General features: G+C 39.0%; 1 protein-coding gene across 9 annotated transcripts in view; it reads left to right on the plus strand.

Annotated features, from left to right (window-relative positions):
* The first annotated feature begins 359 nt into the window (after positions 1 to 359).
* Positions 360 to 20,184, plus strand: part of JPH1 (junctophilin 1) — a 100,241-nt gene continuing 80,416 nt past the window's right edge. For 6 of the 9 annotated variants that reach the window (XM_067553594.1, XM_067553599.1, XM_067553596.1 and 3 more), the window contains exons 1-2: positions 360 to 822; positions 7,022 to 7,778. In XM_067553594.1, coding sequence (XP_067409695.1) covers positions 444 to 822; positions 7,022 to 7,778 — 1,136 coding nt within the window. In that variant the 5' untranslated portion in view covers positions 360 to 443. Of the gene's footprint in view, positions 823 to 7,021; positions 7,779 to 10,021; positions 14,130 to 17,206; positions 20,017 to 20,184 lie in introns of those variants that run through there. The other 3 variants (XM_067553600.1, XM_067553601.1, XM_067553603.1) reach the window with 3 other exon arrangements.

Here is a 20,184-nt window from a genome sequence, read left to right on the forward strand (position 1 = left end):
ACGTCCTTACAAGCATGCACACCTGCACAGCCCGATGCTCACACACAGACATTCACCTACAGGTACCCGCCGGCATTGCTTTCTGCCTGTGTGCACCCCCACGCACCTGCACGCTGGCACCCAGGGGCACGGAGCTGAGGCGGCTCCACGGCGCGCGCCCAGCCACACGCTCACCCCCCTGCGCCTACAAGGCCCGCAGAGGCCGGCACCCCCAGAGACGTCCGCGCGCCCGCTCCCGCCCCTACCCCCCGCACCCGGCCGGGGGTGTGAGCTGGAGAAGGGGCGGGCTGCGGGGGAGGAGCGGGGGGCGGTGCCGGCGCCGGCGCCGAGCTCCGGGGCGCCGGCGGACGAGCCCGGGCAGTCCAGCCGCGCGGGGCGCTGGAAGCGGAGGGGCAGCGAGCAGCAGCAGGAGGCGGACGGAGGAGACGAGCTCGCTCCCCTGAATGACGGGCGGCAGGTTCGACTTCGACGATGGCGGCACCTACTGCGGCGGCTGGGAGGAGGGCAAAGCCCACGGGCACGGCATCTGCACCGGGCCCAAGGGGCAGGGCGAGTACGCGGGCTCCTGGTCCCACGGCTTCGAGGTGGTGGGCGGCTACACCTGGCCCAGCGGCAACACCTACCAGGGCTACTGGGCGCAGGGCAAGCGCCACGGGCTGGGCGTGGAGACCAAAGGCAGGTGGATGTACCGGGGCGAGTGGTCCCACGGCTTCAAGGGGCGCTACGGGGTGCGGCAGAGCCTCAGCACCCCGGCCCGCTACGAGGGCACCTGGAGCAACGGGCTGCAGGACGGCTACGGCGTGGAGACCTACGGGGACGGAGGTGAGAGCCCTGCGGGGGCGCTGCCTGCCCCCGGATCCGGCTGGACGGGGAGGGGAGCGCGCCAGGGGGCGGGCCACACGCGGCGCTCTGCTGCCGGGGCTGTGTGCTCACAGCGCACATGTGCCGCGCCACTGAGCGCCGGGGGCGTTGTTCTCGCACGAGCTGCTGAGCGCCCAGCGCCGGCTCGGGCGCTGGAGGAGACGCAGCAGCTGCGCGGCTCCCTGGAGTCAGTGTCAGGTGCGGCGCGGGCTCGGTCCGTGCAGGGCAAAGCGCTTCAGCTCTCGACAAAAGTTTTTTTTTCCCCCCTTCGGTGTAGCGAACGCGCCCCCGCCCGCAGGGCCCCCTGGTAACCGCGGGTGCGCCTTTGACCAGGGGCAGCTGCTGAGCCGAGCCCCGGAGCTGGGTCCCAATTGGCAGCGGTTGAAACTGCAGCCGGCTGACGAGAGTTTAGCGAGACCTCGATCCTAGCGCTGGACCGCTAGTACTAATGCGCCGCAGGGAGAGCGGAGCGGAGCGGAGCGGCGGAAGGGTCATAAGGAAGCTACCATTGCTTTCCGCTCCTTAAAGCGATGAAAGTAAAATCTAGGTCAGACGGTTGCAGGATGGCCTAGGGTTATTAGTTATCCTGTTAGAAACGCGGCATTTGAGTACTGTGTGGCGGGAAGCTGAAACTTGTGAGCTCTTTTTTCATGGTTTCACTTTTAAAAGAAGTTCCATAGTCCTAGGGTTATCGCTTTTCCTTCACCAGCTGGTAGAAATATTTGCAGATTCCTGAGTAAGCTTTCGGAATGAATTGCGATTGCTTGAAAACATTGGGGTTTTTTTTGTTTGTTTGTTTTTTACATTGCTGCACGTTTCACAATTGTTACGTTGATTTAGCAACACTTACATGTTTGTATCAGAGAAAGCTGGCAAACAAATCTCAGAATCACTCACTTTTACGAGTTTGTAAAAACGGTGTTGATAAATTCATGAGAAAGTAGAAAGCTAACAGTGGTCAAATAGATTCAAAATATGGTTAAAATTAATTAAACTTGGTCCCACCTGCATTTTTATAAAATGATCTTATATAATAAACACAGAAATGTTGTAACTTAAACCCCCACCCCCCACAAGTGAGTCTAAATACAAAACATGTTTTGAAATAAGCAGGCCAGCTCTTGTTTCTCTCTCCAATACCCTCACCTCCAAAAAAACCCCCCAAAACAGCCCTCCTAAAGTTCTGCCATAACTATATTAAAATGAGTATGTCTTAGAGACTTCTGACATCATATTTAATGTATTAAGGGGTATCAGGCTGAGGTTCAGCAAGGTGACTCATGAGTAAAGCTTACCCCGTTGCAGTTTCATTTAATCGTAATGTACATGTGACATTTCAAGCACCACACAAAAGACAGATGGGCCTGTTTCTACTCTTACACTTTTGGAGTTACAGCAGTGTAAAATCAGTGTAAGCGAGAGCAGTGATTACTCTTGATCTATCCCAATGTAGGGGGAGAATCTGGCTTAATTTTTTTGAGCAAATATTTTTTAGAAATGCTATTTAGTTTAACATTTTTCATGTACATTTTACAAGTTCAAATTTGTGTGAAAGTGTGAGTGCTGTGCAAGAAGTATATGAGTGTAATTTAGCAAAACAATAGATAATATAAAATCTGCCAGCCTTGTGACTTAAAAATCCTTAGTTAGGCCTCTTAAGTAATACTGTGTATCAGTTTCTATATGAATTTTGATAGAGACTTGTGGTCAAACCCAAAATAGATACATTGAAGAATGGATGCCCATGTGATAAGGGGGAGTAGAGCTCCACTTACTAATGAGGCTTTCTATTTAAAAATTTAGGGAGACCATTAGATTTACTTTATAATCAAGTTAAAATACACTGATTTATAAAATGGATTGATTTTTATAATTAGTTTTATATTGGGAATTAAAAAAAAAACAAAACCCACCACCACCTGTGTTTTCACATGCTTATAGTGATCTCTTGGGACTAAAACTTTTATGCTTGGTCTCTGCCTGGATGGGTACATACAAGTTTTTATTTATCTATTTCATTCTAAAACATGATCAGAGTTTGTTTGCTTTCACTAAATTGTAGGATTTTTTTTTCTGGTGGATTAGAAGTTTAAAAAGAGCTGAGAGCAAGTACAATTTACTCTAGCCATATTTTTAAAGTAAATTAGTATGCTTGTTGTTAGAAATAGGTTTCTCAATAATTAACATACTGTCCTTTTTAGGGTAATTGTGGGAATCCACTTTTTTTTTCTTCTAGCAGCGAACCAGAATGTAATTCAGAGGTAAATTGCCTTCATGGAGAGTTTGAAAGTCAGTAGCTTTATAGAAAATACACACTATATTATCTTAAGAATTTTTGTATTACTAAGGCAAACCCTTAAGAGCATGTCAGTAAATTTGAGCATGTATATTTATTGATTTTAATGGGACTACTCATGTGAATTAAGTTACACATATGCTTAGGTGTCTGCAGACGATGCACTGCAAAGACACAACAGCAATTGAGAAATTGCAGTGTTTTTTACCTGTTAGAAAAATATCTGAAATGTTATCACAAACAAACCAAGCATATATAAAAGTATTTTGAGTTGTGCAATGAAATGTATGTATTACAGCCCGTTGTTTGCTGTTTCTGGAGAACCCTAGCTTAATGAAATAACTTTATTTCTGTAGTGACACTTAGATTTTGGTGATTTAAAAAACAAAACCAAAAAAACAGAATCTAAACTGAAATAGTTTCCACAATATTTTGCTTTAAAATGGGTCGGTGTGGGAGAGATGTATTTATAAGTATAGAAATAACAAACACTGGCAATATTCTGCTCTCAGTCCGCCTACAAAACTTCCTTTAATTTTCATCTTCAAAATCAGAGTACTGCAGTCCATTGTGTACTTGCTTTTTAAACTGATCAACTAAATTTCCATGGAAAAGGTTATAAATTTAGGTCTTGATTAGAGGTAGGTGTACTTTTTAGATCAATAGTTATTTGCTGAGAAATGCCATTTTGGGTCATCCAGAACTATTAGTGAATTTGACTGCATTGAATTAAACTATTTTGCTATGTGGCCCAGTTGTGAGGACCAGATGCAGTTTTTAAGTTACTTGGTAATTACGGTGGTAGCCTTCAAGCCACTATCAATGGCACTAATTAGAACTATCAGTTATGGTTAAAATGAAAAAGGGCATCTTATATTTTACATGAATGAGTGTGCATAGTACAGGAACCAAAAGCTTTCCATCAGAGGTTTTATAGATCATGATGTCTACTGAATATTTTAGTCTTTCATTATATTACAGTATTATTATGAATAATCAGTCCCTCTAACAACTTCTTAAATTTTCACTTTTGAAGTAGCATATTTAACTATAGCATATGTAAATGTGGAAACCAGTCTTATGTAAATGTATGCTTTCAGAAAATTATTTTAAATATAACTAGGAAACTTAATGTTGTAATAGTGGACACTTTTTTTCTACGTGGTACCGCCTAGTGGTAATAGAGTGGTGTACCGTTTTAATGAATGCCTAATTACAAACAGATAGCTGAGTTCTGGAGAATCATTGCGCTGTAAGAATATACAAAAAATTCAGATGAAATATCCATGGAGGGGTTTTTTTGTTTTTGTTTTATTTTATCCCCTACTATGTTTGAGTGTTAGAAAAAATAGCTAATGAGGAAGGAGAATATTCTTTCTTTAATAAGGAGCTGGCCTTGATTTTATTGTCCCAGTAGAAAGAAGGGTCTGATAAGCATATAAGAGTAAATTATGGCTTTAATGCTCTCCTGGGCAAACCATGACCATTTTCATTTTCTCCTACAAAGATGTGAAAAACGTATGTCATAATTGGATAATATTTTTTTGATCTTCTGTGTTTACTTTTCAAAGCAACAGTACTTTGATTAAGAAAAATTGCAGACCATCTTAAGTTTTCACATTTATGATAACTTTTTATTTAACTAGAATGGACCAGATTCTGATCAGACACTGTTAGACACTGTTCTGGCAATGTGAAGAGGCCATAATGGTGGGACATCAGCGTGCTGTAATGGGGCCCAGTCTAAATGAGAATCAGGTCTATTATTTTGAAATAAATAAAACAGTTAGTACTGGCATAACAAATTAAACAGTTGATCTAGGCAGCAGCAAAACATCTATAGCCTGATTCTCACCTGGACTGTACCTTTATAACTCCATTGTAATCGCATAGATGTAAGTGGGGGCAAAATGTAGCCCTTCTGTACACTTCAACTATGCTGGAGTATTAATATTTATTTCCAGGAAAAATATATTTAATAAAGTAACAAGTGTCAAGAAAAAGACTGAATTTTTAAAACTATATACAGATCATATCCGTGTATTATGCTCATGTTTTTATTTGCCCTGCTCCATATGTTGAGTATTTCTAAATAACCATGTTTCTAGATTCAGCAGCCTTAAAAACCAGTGCATCAGCAGGTATCTAGGATACAGAGAGGGAGAGAGAATCTAAGAAAGTTGCTTACTGTTGATGTCAGCAGCCATCTGTTAGAAAGGAAAACCTTCCACGTGCTAGAATATTTTAATACTAAATAGTTACATTGTTGAGCCCATTTAACATTATATGAAATATAAATTTGTTAAAAAAATCTTTGTGACAAAGCTTGTAAACTGATACTTTTAAATTAGCGTGATCAGATAGGTATGATAAATGCTAATAATCTTGTATATTGTTGAGTAATTGTCACACAGATGCATACTTAAATGAACTATGTAGGTAAAACTGCTTTGGGGTAGGGGGTGGGATTGGGAGCGGGAGCTAGAACCTCATGTTCCAGGGTTTAAATCAATCTCTAACTTTTAGATATTAGGATGAGAACTTCTTGGGGGACAGATTATCACACATCTGCCTGTTATGGGGTTTCTTGCACCTTCTTCTGATGCATCTGGTACTGGCTGTTGTCAGATGCAGGATATTGAGCTAGGTTAACCATTGGTCTGACCCAGTATGGGAGTTCCTTAAGAACACTTCAGGAGACAACCATGTACCTGGGGGTAACCTGAATTAACTTTCTTAACCGCAGACAACATAACTTCAATCACACAGATGTCAGGAACCGTCTCTTCTCAAATGTTATGCAACTCCCTCTTACGTTTCCATTTAAAAAAAAAAATCACAAAGTGTTAAGACTGTGACATAACAAATTCAGGTACAGCTAAAATAGTATCCTTTAACTCTCTGCTGTTCTGCCAAATGAGAGGTAACTTCAAATTCTTTTCGTATTTCAGTGAATAGTGAGAGAAACTTGAAGTTTCTGCCTTAGTTCTGATATTCTCGTTACAAATTTGGTAACGTAATAATTTAATTAAATATAAAAACAAAATTTACAAGCAGAACTATTTTCCATGTCTCATCATTGTTCTAAATTTCATTATGGCTGTTAGAGGCCTTGAACATGTTGTTTTTGGACCTGAAACAACTCAATTGTTTCTTAAGCAGATCTCCCACTGATTTCACTGGGACTTTTGCATATGATCAGACTGCAGGATAAGATGTGTACTGTTTTCCTGGGACCATTGTGGATGTCACATAATACAGCATTTCTGTTGCTACAAACAGGATAAACCAAATAAAATACAAAATACAACCTGCGGGGAAATTATTGACTTTATAGAGGCCACTGCTTTTCATTATTCAGGATAGTGAAATATATGTTGGCAGCAAGAGTAAATTCAAAATTTCACAAGAAGTGAGAAGAGGCAAAGGTGATATACTAAGGTTTCATTTCTAGCATCTCGGCAAAATTAGTTGTTTTGTTTTGTTTTTTTCCTGTTAAAATATATTTTGAAACTGTACAATAAACGTTTAGTAGTGCCTTTTTGTTAAGAGACCCAGTTAAAAACCAGACTGGGCACTACTGGATTCTTAGCTGTCTGAGTACTGGGTATTGTACATTTTAAATGGTAAGTTTTTATTAAAAGACAGAATAATTTAAAAAAAACCCAAAAAATCTACCATAGAAAAATACTTTCTATGCTAGGTTCTTTTTATCATGTAACATCTTCTGACTTGTCACTGAAGTTTTGCCGAAAAGTATGGTTGATAAAGTGGTTGACAGTAGCTATACTATGATAGCATCATTTCCTCTGTAATTGAATTGCTTCTTAATTTTTTTTTTCCATTTGATTATTCTTTTAAAAGGTACATACCAGGGACAGTGGACAGGAGGGATGCGACATGGATATGGTGTACGTCAAAGTGTACCTTATGGCATGGCAACTGTGATCCGTTCACCCCTCCGAACATCTCTATCCTCACTTCGTAGTGAACAGAGCAATGGCACTGTTCTGCATGACATTACTTCAGACAGCCCAGCTGGAACAAGAGGTGGGTTTGTTTTGAATTTTCACAGTGAACCGGAAGCCATGGGTAGTAAGAAAAGAGGAGGCTTTTTCAGAAGAGGATCGCTTCTTGGTAGTATAAAACTTAGAAAATCTGAATCTAAATCATCAATATCTAGCAAACGTAGCTCTGTCAGGAGTGATGCTGCTATGAGCAGAATTAGTTCTAGTGATGCCAACTCTACAATTAGTTTTGGAGATGGTGACTGTGATTATTGCCCCTTGGAAGACCATGTTGATGCCACCACAACAGAAACGTACATGGGAGAGTGGAAGAATGACAAGCGCAATGGTTTTGGTATTAGTGAGCGTTCAAATGGTATGAAATATGAAGGAGAATGGCTAAATAATAAAAGGCATGGATATGGATGCACCATGTTTCCAGATGGCACAAAGGAAGAGGGAAAATATAAAAACAATATTTTGGTACGTGGAATAAGGAAGCAACTTATACCTATAAGAAACACCAAAACTAAAGAAAAAGTGGATAGAGCAATAGAGGGTGCACAACGGGCAGCTGCTATGGCAAGAACCAAAATGGAAATTGCAACTTCAAGGTATGTAATTGCAAAATGCATAAATTTGCCATTTCATGTATAGCAACAAAAATGTTCTGCTTGCAGTAAATTATATTGACAGAGGCTCTTAAAAATGAGTTCAGAATTGTTGTCTTCAGCTCTGTTTCATATGTGCATCTTGACTGACTTTAAAGAAGGTGCATATGTGAACCTGAGACTAGAATTTGTCCCTATAACTTGAGAAAAGTATTACTTACACTCTTCAGAAATATATTGTCAGTCTTGCACACTTGCACCTAAACTATAGAACTACTACTAAATTATATCACTGCATTGCACTGTATACATGGATTTCATCTTTAATTCCATCTTGAAAATGAAATTGGTGAAGAATGTGGAGGCCTGCTTATGTAGTGGAATATCTTGCCATAAGCGTATTATGTTTTTACTCAGTGATTTGCTCTTCCTTATTGTAAGTTTCCAGATAAAATTTAAGGTGTTGGTTTTGACTTACAGCATCTTACAGACTAAATTCACAGAAGAACTTGGGTGGCTAACTGGCACTTTAGGTACCTTAATCCCAGAATCATGCCCCTCAACGGTTTCTGAATCCTGTAGGCACCTAAAATTGCTTAGCTCTGAAATTTTTGCAGTAAAAGCTCCCTAAGTGCCTATGTTTCTGCCTCTGAGCGTGCATGCTGCAGCACCATGCTAGGCATCTGGAGGCATCTCCAGAAAAGTGCACGGACAAGGGAAGGACAGGCTTTCTGCTGCCTAACTCATGTGCAGGACAGTCTAATAAGCATGCTCGGAGCTCACCTACCAGATTGGGCCTTTCTGGAGAAGCTTACACCAAATGCCAGGGGGAGGAGGAGGAGCACCTTCATAATTTTCAGGCCAGTGGTTAGGGAACTCACCTGAAATGCAGAAGACCCACCCAGTTCAAGTCCCCCTTCCACCTGAAGGTGAGAAGAAGTTTGAGGTGGGATCTGCCACGTCTCAGCTGAGTGTGCAATCACTGGGCTACAGGGTAGTCTGATGTAGGGCTCCCTCAGTCTCTCCTGTTGAAGCTGTTCCACTGCAGATACATTATTTAACAAAGTCATTGGAGCAGGGCCTGGATCCTGGGTCTCACACCTCCCCGGTGAGTGCTGTAACCACCAGGCTACAGTTATTCTCCTCCTGGTATGCACTGTCTCTAGGCCTAATGATTCTTTTATATTTATCCAGCTTCAGCAGGAGAGAGTGACGGATCCCCACATGAGAAAATCCCATAGCCTCGTAATTAGGGCACTCATCTGATGGGGGAGGTGGGGATCCATGTTCAAATCCCTTCTCCCCGTCAGGTGGAGGGGAGACCTGAAGCAGGGTATCCCACATCATTGGAGAATATTGTAAACTCTGGGCTAAAAGTTACAAGGGAGGTGGTCCTGCTCCACCCCTCCCCTGCATTTTTGCTAATGCCAAGAGAGAATTTGCAGCTGAGAATCCCAAGGAGAGGGAGAGGCCTCCCTGCAGCCCAGATTTAGGCACCTATTCCAGAGCAAGGGGTGGGAGTTTAGTGCATATGCCTTGTCTTGGCACTTCCCATTGGCTAATTTATGTGAGGAACCATTTAGCACGCTGGCTTTCGTGAATCCCGTTTTTGAGGCACCTATCTCTGTACATCTATCTTGTAGGGAGCCTAGGTGCCTAACCCAGGCTTTGTGGATCAGTTATCTTTCTAGGTACTTAAAAGTTATACATGGTGATGTCGAGTGTCACCATACCTAAGTTTCTTAGTGAATCTAGCCCTAAATGTCTTAGGACCAAGCTATTTACTTGAGAGAGTGCCCCTTTTTAGTCACTTGAGCTGGTGCTCCCTAAGTCTAGAAGGGGATAAGGCCCCACCTGGCAGGGTGTTTTCTGAGGGGACTTTCAGTTTTGGAAATTGCTTCCTCCGATCTGAAATAATCAGGATCTGATGACATTAAGGGCATGTTGCAAGCTTTTGTTTTTCACCAAGTGTTTGAAAATGGGAGAGAATTATGAGGGTGGCTAATGGGGAAAGAAAGAAGGCTGTTTCAACTTTTAATTTTTTTGTTTGTTGGTTGGGGTCTATCTGAGGAGGAATTGCTGCAATTTAAATGATAATATAGGCAGTTTTTGATCATTTTTATTTAAAGTTTTTTGTCAAGGGCGCTTAAGCATGTACATAGGCACTCTTTTTATTGTTTCTAAATGTAAATAAATGAGATCAAGCTTCCTGGCAACTTTCTGCATTTCAGATTTGCTTTTCTCAGACAGGCTTTATTTGCAATTTATTGTCACCAGAAAAAGAGCTTTAAAAAAAAAAAACGTGAGTGAGAACCAAATAAATGGAAGAAGTTAAATTTGGATGATTTATACTGAAAAACAGTTGAGCAGCAAACACTTAAAAAAGTTATTGGGCTACTGAAGAACCTTGAGGAGCACTATCCAACCCCTCAATTAGAGGTAAAAATCGACTTGGTAACGGTTTGCCCTCAAAGGAGTGTTGGTAATTAAGATTCTGCAAAGAAGTCAGGGAAACCTTTGGCCATATAAGCATTTAGCAAAAAGTTGAAGCAATAACTAATTTTAAAATCAAGGAACCATTTTGTTAAACAACAACTAAAAATTCCAGAATAAGAATTAGTTTTATCAGAAGAATTAAAAGTAGGTTCAGTAAAGAAATGCATCATATTGTTCATATTTTAATAATAGAATGGATCATAGTGTATTTATAAAGCTAAAAGAATAAACATGGATCTAAATAAAAATATTTTTTTAAACCAGTGTACTGCTTCCTAATCAGAAAAAAATCTGAGTAATATTTTAAAGAATCATCAACAATTTGTAAATGATGTACCTAAGGTCTTCCAAAGACGTAAATTAGTAGAGGCTGGATGTGCAGAAATTCCGTTGTAAGGAGGTAGGTTATTAGGGTCCCTCAGAGTATGACTACTGAAATTATTTGTAATAGCGTTTTCATTTCTGAACATCTTCCTAAAAATGTAGACAGCTAGGGTAGGGAGAGCAATAAATATGATAAAAGGGTAGAGGAACTAGTTATTACAAAGAATTTAAGGAACAAAATTATCTATAGCTTTGCTGAGCAATAACTGAGCCCTGGTCTACACTATGAACTTATGTCAGTATAACTACGTCAACTCAGGGGGTGTGGAAAATCCACACCCTGAGTGACGCAGTTATACTGACGGAACTTCCAGTATAGACCATTCTTGGGGAGATGGAGTATCTACGCTGACGAGAATCTCCCATCGGCGGGGATTGCATCTTCATTAAGCGCCACAGCTGCGATGCTGCTGCACTGTAAGTATAGACAAGCCCTAAATGTGATTTGAGAAGGCTTATTGGGGCTGGTACTGTCTGTAATTGAAGTTACAGGATGAAATTAAGAAAAATAAATCAGTGATGGGGGCCAGATATATACATAGATTAATGTACAAGTACTCCTTGAGAGCCTTTGTAGGGTATTTTCCATCTCTACTTTTTGTGATCAGCTTTTTGTCATCCTGAAGCAATCAAGTGCATACAAAAGAAAGTACATAGCAGAGCGTCAGAAAATACATGAGTGTCAATCATAAATAAACACAAGTACTAAGGTAGGATTGAAGACCAGTGGTGATTTGTCTTGAAGGACACTCATATAGGGAAGGCACAAATGATATTGACCCTCTGCAGTCTTAATTGTTTAGGACAGTGGAGAGGGGATAGAGAAGTAGTTATAAAGGACTAAATTGGTAGAAGAGGTGATTGATAAACATTTGAGAAATAGGGTATATTGAATCCATGAAGTGTACCACCATAAAGTTCAATAAATTTAATATGTATGGGAACATCAGGGAATGTTCCATGTCAGAAAAAGATAACACTTTAACAAAAAAGAGAGGCAATCTGGCTTAGCATGACTACTCCATTCAACTTTTCTTTTTATTCATCATCATCTAGTGTAATAACATCTGAATATTTCCAGCTGTAAGAGTAGTTTTATTCTAGCTAACTAGGGTTATGTGAGATAAGAATATTCCCTCTGATATCTTGATGGTGTTAGAAAAGGAACAGATGGAGGAAATAGATAAGATTAGTTCATTCTTCATTACAAAAACTATTTATTGTGATGGAGTGGTTTAAAACAATTTGAACATAGAGTGATTTTGTCTTTGTCACTGGCTAAGATTTTAAACTGGTTTTCAGGAGTGTATACATTGGCTGAAATATTTACTGTAAGCACATAAGTAGTTTCACTGTTACAGTTAAGCATATGTGTGAGGCTTTGCATGATCAGGACCAAGTGTGCATTGAAATGGTAGTTTTCAGCTTAGAAGTGAAATAGTATGGAGATGCATGTTAATGATTTAACCATATGTGTAAATATTAACAAGATCAAAGGCTATCTTTACTCTGAGTTTGTCACAGTTAAAATTGACAAGGTTATAATTTTGAAACAGATTGCATAAAGTCATTGAGCACAATATTTCAGTAAAACTATATTTTTAATTACAAATTTGTTACAGTACTTTGAGGTGACAAAGGCGCCCCACTCCTAAAAATACTTCAGTGTATTTGTAATTTTGCTAAAGTGAGTAGTCTAGGTTTATTAAGTTTTTCAAAGATCAAGAATGGATTCAGTCAGACTTCACAAGTTTGTAAAGTTAGGAAAATTCACATAAAACAGGAGGGGACAGATCTGCAGCTGGGATAAGTTGGCTTTCATGGATTCATAGCGTTTAAGAGTAGAAGGGACCATTTAATCATCTAGCCTGATTTCTACTGTATCACAGGCAAAGGTCCTTTTGATTTTGGTTTTAATTTGGTTTAAATTCCCTGGAAATGTCAGTGTTTGTTACAATTCCCCCCCAAAAAAATTATAGTATGAAAAAAGGGTGAAAATCAGTGTAAAAATTAACTTCACAGTATTCTGGGTAACTATTTGGGTTAAAAGCATCAACTAAAGAAAAGTAAGAATATTGAAAGTAAAAGCATTTTAATGCTGTGGTTTATTTCATCAACTGCACATTAACAGTGTGCATATGTGTTTCTTCTACTACATTACCTTACCTTACCAGACAGCCTCATATTTACAATTAGACTCATTTATTATTAACAGACACATCTACCTAATGTAATGCATTGGATTTTCATAACATAATCAGTATTTTTGTGAGGAGTCCAAAAGTCAGATGAAAATTGGTAAAAACTGAATAATGTTGTAAAACCCAGGAATTCTTCATTTAAAAACTGAAAATGAAAGGCATTAATCACAGCCAGTAAATTTCACCTAGTTATTAGATTGAGCCCAGTAACTTGCATTAGCTTACCCATGCTAAACATCTGGGCCCGAAATTTTTTTAAAAACAACTACTGGTTTGTTTTGTTTGTTTGTTTCAAAAGCATGTTGTGACTGTCTAAATTACACGGTTTTAGAGATCTCCTATGACCTCTAAGCATCTTTCCTGAACTCTACACTTGACTTCACGTTGAGTGGGAGACTGACAAATGCTTCCCCCCCCAAGTTAGAAATAGGTGGAAGTCACAGGTTCTGTGACAGTCTTAATGAATTAAATCAGAATTGTTAACATAATCAGGACAGCAATGTTTCCAGGAAACAGCTCACAGTTAAGACAACCTATCTCTAGATTGTACATATAGAAGATGGAATCCATAAAGTTTGCCAGTGTTTGTATGACTGTTTTCATGTAATACAAATATAAACTAATCAATTCTTAATCATTTCAGATATTTTAAAAAAGCCCCAGAGCATTGTTATAGGATCACAAAATGTAGGCTTTGTTAGTTTTTATCCTTATGTGCTAAATACTCTCCATGGTAACTGTTTGTTGTTATGAAAAATTGTCTGCATATGTGTGTCGTACCATTCTGAGAACTTTTTTTGGTCCTAGAATTCGATTTTCTTGATGTAATTGCATTACTACAGTATATTCTTTTTCAAGAACAAGAGGAGTAGAAAAAGGGAGCTGGATAAGAGTTTTGACTGTATTCTTCTCTGTATAACCTTATTAACATCCATGGGGTGCCTGCATGTTATGGATAAATATCGGATTACAGTAGATTCAAAAGAAATACAACTAGTCTTGAAAAAACCACTTGCATTCCCACTAATGGTGAGTTGAAAGCTTTTCCTATGAGTGGTAGAGAGGGGATCTAAAGGGTCTCTGGAATATACCGTTCTGTCCTCCTCCCTCCCCCATAAATGTATGCATTAGGGGCCAAGAGACTGTCTTTGGCTTGGAATTCCCTTCTTTCCTTGGTATTAAATTGTTTATGTAACTACTATATGGATGAGACATAACTATAAAAGGAGACCATGTAGTCTTAATAATAATAATAAGACCATGTGCCCTATACTTTCTGATACTCTGTTACTGAGTTCTTTAGATTTTCTTATTAAGATAATCACTTCTGGTAGTTTACTTGTTGTGACTATTCAATTTAGCAACAAGAGTAATGATACTTAACACTTACATGGCCCTTTTCATCTTCCGGAACTTTTACACTTATTACTCCTCACACTAGTGTTGTAGTATAAACACTACTAGTTGTTGTATAAAATTGCAGTGTAGATGTTCAGGCTCAGGCTTTAACCCAGGCTCTGGGACTCTCTTCCCTCTTGGTCTCGCAAAGCCCAGGCTCCAGCCCAAGCCCCAACATCTACACTGCAATTTTGTAGCCCCAAAAGCCATGGGCCAGTCATGGGTGTTTTATTGCACTGCTCTCAGTAACTAACTTGAGGCCAAAAAGAGAGTTTGTATCAGGAGCTGGGGCATGAGTTCCTGGAGCTTGGTCCATTTGCTCAAACTATGAAATTGTGCGCTCGCGCTCTCGCTCTCTCTCTCTCTCTCTCTCTCTCCACCAATCCCCCTCACCCCGCCCCCTCCCCCTCCACGTTAATCACAAGAAATGCCAGTCTGGGTTTGGGGAGCTCAAAGATGGCTGAAAGCCACTGAGCAGCACCCACTTCTGAGTTGAACTGTGCGTTCTTCTCCCACAGAGTCCATATCTCTGCAGTAAAGCACTTAAATTGAGGCAAAATATTGTCCTGAGTTTTTAAAACGTTTCAACATACTTTAAGATGGATGCTGTGAATATATTTTAAAGTATATGGAATTAACAGGAATTAAAATTGAAGCCTCCTGTAGATAGTTGCAGTGCAGTGTTCATTACCCCATCTCACTTACGTCCGTAACTTTGACCAGGACAAACTGATTTCTAGAGAGAGAGAGAATTTAGTGTGTGTAGTGTGTTTATTACATATAGTTTGTGTCCCCACTGAACAGCGACTGCCAATCATGCCAAACTGTGCTGAGTTATGTGCAGCGCACAAACTTTCCACTGTGCATTAAGCTGACTCTATCAATCTCACTTTACTCAAGACACTAAACTGGACACTTGCAAAACTAGTGCCTTGCAAATCTTTGAGATGCTTTACTTATTATAGATGAAATATGAACATTGTGTTTAGAAATAGGATCCAACTAATACCAAAGGTATTTATATGAGTCTGCTTGCTTTAGTACCAAGCTAGCTTGGGTTTAGAACAAAATCAGTTATATTCATTTTACTGTTTAGTCAGATTCATGATAAAAATAAAATTTTGCCATGGTAAAATTTAAACCACATTCTATGGCTAAAATCAAGCTGCTGTATAATCCATTATATGGATAGACTTAGAGTATAAGCTACTAACTCTACATTCTGTGGATGAAAGCGTGGCTTTGTTGAAGTCAGTGGGGCCAGAACTTTACCCATTATAAAATTATTTCACCGGAAAAAGGAATGAAAGTTAGGGACCTTTAATAGTCTGAGGTGTAACAATCCCTGTAGTGTGTGTTGGTTTATAAATAGTCTATCTGTTAGAAGTGTAGAAATTACGAAACTGTTACTGGCTACTTCACAGATTTGACTTTTGTAGTATTTAGTTCACGTGAATTAATAGCTGAAAAGGGCCAAAGTACTTCAGTGCTAACTTTCAGTTTAGCTGTAAATCTAAAAAATTCCCAAGTATTTAATTTTTCATCAAATCAGTTACAGATCCTTAGGATTTAGATAAAGGGATCTGAAAAAAGACAAGTGACCCTCTAAAATATTTGTGTAAACTGACTCTTGTCTGTAGGTATTAACTAATGCTGGATCACTTTCACAAGCATCCACAAACTAAAACGTTATTATACAGTAATAGACATAGTTGTGCTCTCAAGTTTACCATTGGGGCTCCTACTGACTTCAGTGGAAATTATGCGTGCATATTAGATCCAGAATTTGATACAACAGAGTTGTTCTCTTAAGATGTTTAAACATTGAGAGATTTGCAAACATGGATGTATCGGAAATTTCTGATTTAAGATAAAATGTAAATTCTGCTGACTGTATATAAATGTTTTAGTTAAATAGAAGCTCTGTGCATCATGCGTTTTGAAAGACCTATATAAGGAAAATATTTCCTATTAGCAAGACTTTTTGAATGTTTCTCTGTACAGGGCTGATTATTACATACGTTTTTTTTCATTGTTTTGCAGACTAATTAATTTAGGAGATGAAAGAACCTTTAAAAAGACAGCTCAACAGATGCATTGTTTAAAAAAACAAAACACACTTTTTGTGGGTATTCGGTCATGTATGTGTAGGACCAACAACTCCTTGTTAGGGCCAGATTGTGAGAGAAGACATGCATGCTTCCCCTTTGGATATTCCAGTATATCTCACTTCTGATGTACAATGCCCCAGTTATTCCAAAGCTAAGCCTTTGAGAGAGTCTGCCAATTCTTCTGACTTGAAGTAGAGTTTTTGTGATGGAGATATATCTATTTGGAATGAAGAGACCACCAGGTGCATTTTCACTTGTACACTTTGTTACAACTTTGAAAATGAAAGGTTAATGGGTTAATCTACTGCTCCCTATCAAAATGTTTTGAGGCAACAGTCCCATTGTCTGGAGTGGCTCACAACTGAGAGTTCCCATCTCAGGGCAGACTGTCAGAAAATAGGCAGACACCACAAGCTGGTGGTGTGTTCTATAATTAGATTTCACCAAGCCAGTAAAAATGTGAACTCATGGATCACTGTACTAGTCTTACCATGGAGTCACAGACAGTCCCCTTAGAGTCTCTAGTCTATCTTGCCACCCAGACAAACTGGACTTTTTGGTAAAAGGTTACGTAAACCAAAAAATACATCACACCAGGTTTCTTCGTGTCCCAAGACACCAGTCGCTTACCCCAGATCAACTGATACTCTAGATCTTACACCAAAGACAACCCTGATAGCCAATTCTATAGTAAACTAACTAAAGGTTTAGCTAAGAAAAGGAAATAAAAGTTATTGAGAGGTTAAAGCAGGTAAAAAATGTGTACAGGTTAGTTAGAGTTCGTAATTCCAAATGGTGGTAGTGATGTACTAAACTACCAGTTTCCCAAAAATCTTTTCAGGGTACCCAGCTTGTTTCTGAAGATCTCTGCTTTGCATCTGATACATTTCCCTGTAAGAGTCCAAACAGTCCAGAGATGAAGGATCTTTCCCTGAATCCGTTGTTAAGCTTCTCAGAAAACAAGTTGACAGGATCACTACCCTCATTGGTTATTCCTTTGATGATGGAGAGCAAGGAATGCATTTTGAATCTTTGACCTCTGATCATCACACACAATGACCACTTGCCTTGAAATTATCGCTTTTCTGTTAAAGTTCTTCATTTGCATTCTACAAGGCTTCTTTCTTATATGATGGGTTATTTATTTACACAATGTAAATGTTTGCTACTACATTATAACAGGATACAAATAAGTGAAGACAATGCAAGTAACATTCCATTAGTTTTCATGAAGTTTAAACACCAAATACACTCTTACATATTTAACAATCACTTTGGTCTACTAATACATAAGTGAATTGGCCTGGGGCTTTGGCATGAGCTGACACCCAGTGTGCCAGTATCACAGTAACAATTTTTGATCATACTAATGCATTAATTGCGTCATCTTTAGTGCTTGCTAACTATGTGTAATTTTACTAGTTATCAGGACTTGCAAAATTCACCTGGCACTGACTAGTTTGAGGACTAAGCCTGTTGGGAAGAAAAATACTTTTGCCTATGCAGGGCCTCCCTTCCCCAAGCTTCTTCCCTTACAGGAATAAATGTCATGTATTGCTTATTTGTACTATATTTAAGTGCAACATGAATCAATTTTCTATTTAATTCTTGTTTTTTAAAATGTAATTTACTATAGCGATTATTTGATTAATTCCTTCTGTATTAAACTATATATTTGCTGAATAGTCTTTGAGCTGGGCATATATCACAAAAAGTATTAATTGAATAATTTATTTCACAAACACTATAATATTAACTGAATAATATATTTGCTGAATACTATTTGACCAACCCTATTTACTTCTATTTCTGTTTAGATTTTTTTTCCTTTCTTGACTTTAATCCACTTTCCTATTTTATTCCTATAATAAATCATGGTGTATCTTTTTCTGAGTTGATCAATGTCTGTTTCCTTTCTTTTTACCCCCTTACCTATATTGTGGTCTTCTTCTACTGTATGTGTTCTGTCTTGTTTTCTCAAACTCCTTTCCCTTGCTTGAGTTCTCTGGAGTATTTTTTCTTTCTCCCTCCACCCCAGTTTATTTAATCAGTTTCTTTCTTTGCTTCATGTACTGCATATTGTGTAATAACAGGAGAGAACTCCATGTTTCTAAAATGAAACTTGCCCTTTATCGAGATAACAATTTGCAGAGATGCTGCCGCTAGCATACAAGTTGTGCAAAAAGACTGATTTCCTGATGCCTCCTCCAAACTGTTCTCTATTGCCACCTGTGCTCTTTCATCCAAATTCTATGCAGTTTGTTAAACTTCCATAGCCTTCACAGGACTCGGAATTTTACTAGACACCCAATAGCCAGATGACTAAGCCTACAGTTACAATGGTTGTGAAAAATGGGGTGCATGAGGTGCAGAGTTCAAGAACAATGACCTGCTCTCCTCTAGCTGCTAGGAAAGGGAAGGGCACAAAGGTTTATATCAGGGTGCTATCCCTAGACGCTGCTTGGGGACCAGATTTATATTCACTCTGGCTATTGTGCATCTGATGATTTTTGAAGCCATCTCACATTTCTCCTTTCCAGCACTCTGAAAGGGGAGGATTATTTTCTTTGTTCTCTCTTCCCATCCCGGAGCCTCCAGGCTGCTACTTTAACTTTCCCTAGTTTCCTTGTTGTTATGGTGCATCTCCTCTCCTGCACTGTACCCCCATCAGTTTACTGGCTGCTGCGGAGATGGGGGAAAGCACATTTCTGCTACTCCACTCTTCTTCAGCCTTCATTTTTGAAGTTCCCCTTCCCGGTAAATAGCTTCAGGACCTGCATGTGTTGTTACTCAGAATTTTCCAGGCCCCATCAGAAAGAAATTATATTTTTGGGGAATCGTTTTCACTGCTACCCAAAGGGATCTGGAAAATAGACTGCTACTTCTGATTCTTGTAAGTCTTCAGATTTGAGCAAACATCATTTCATTGATTCACCTTTGGATCACATTTAGAAGGCTGTTTTCCAACTGTAATGACCTGAAATAATTTTTGATTAACTTAATGAAAGCTTAGTTTTTACAGCAGGTAAAAACACGCGCCCAGGAAATATTCCTACTTGCCTAGCAGCACAAGTGGAGTTTTCAAGTCCCACTAATAATAGTTCATTGTGTCAGTTTCACAAACATCTTCAAAAGAGCTCAGAAAAAAACAGATGTGTTGAATGTTTTCTAAGGGCAAGCTGTAAAACAAAAAATAAGGTGAGTAAAATATAAGATGTGTGATGAGTTAATGTTACAACACATGTCAGTTATTAAAATCCTTTCCCTAAGCATAATGGAAGAGCTTTGTGCTAAACATGTATCTGGAATTATACCCTTATTTTTGTGGGGTGGTTTCACTTTTGGGATTAATTCCAAATGTACCAAAAATCTAGACTACAGTGCACATTTTATCCATACATCTAATGCCTTTCCAACTATTATTTTGTGAATTAAAAGCACAGTTTATTTTTGGAAGCTTTTGACTAGAAAATAATGTATGACATTCACCATTTCATATATGTAGGAATATCAGTTGCAGAATGCCAAAAATAGAAGATGTGGGGGCTTTTTTGTACTCCTATAATATTCAGTGATATTTTAAGTTGTACTAATCTATTGAAGTAAGAGGAGGTTGCCTTTGGGATAAAGAGGCACGTTCATGTATTTATTTAAGGCTAGATTCATGTTGTGAATTTAATTACTCTATATGTATTTAAAGTTACCAGACACTTGGAGAGTTACTGAATGGTATAATGGACAAATATAAAATATTTCTTCCTGTTTATATCCTCAAGTTACAATTGCACTATTAGAAAAAATATATTGTCTATCCCACAA

The sequence above is a fragment of the Emydura macquarii genome, unplaced genomic scaffold (genome assembly GCF_026122565.2).
Source record: "Emydura macquarii macquarii isolate MOO-44397 ecotype Brisbane River unplaced genomic scaffold, CSIRO-AGI_Emac_v2 contig_1477, whole genome shotgun sequence".
Lineage (NCBI taxonomy): Eukaryota > Metazoa > Chordata > Testudines > Chelidae > Emydura > Emydura macquarii.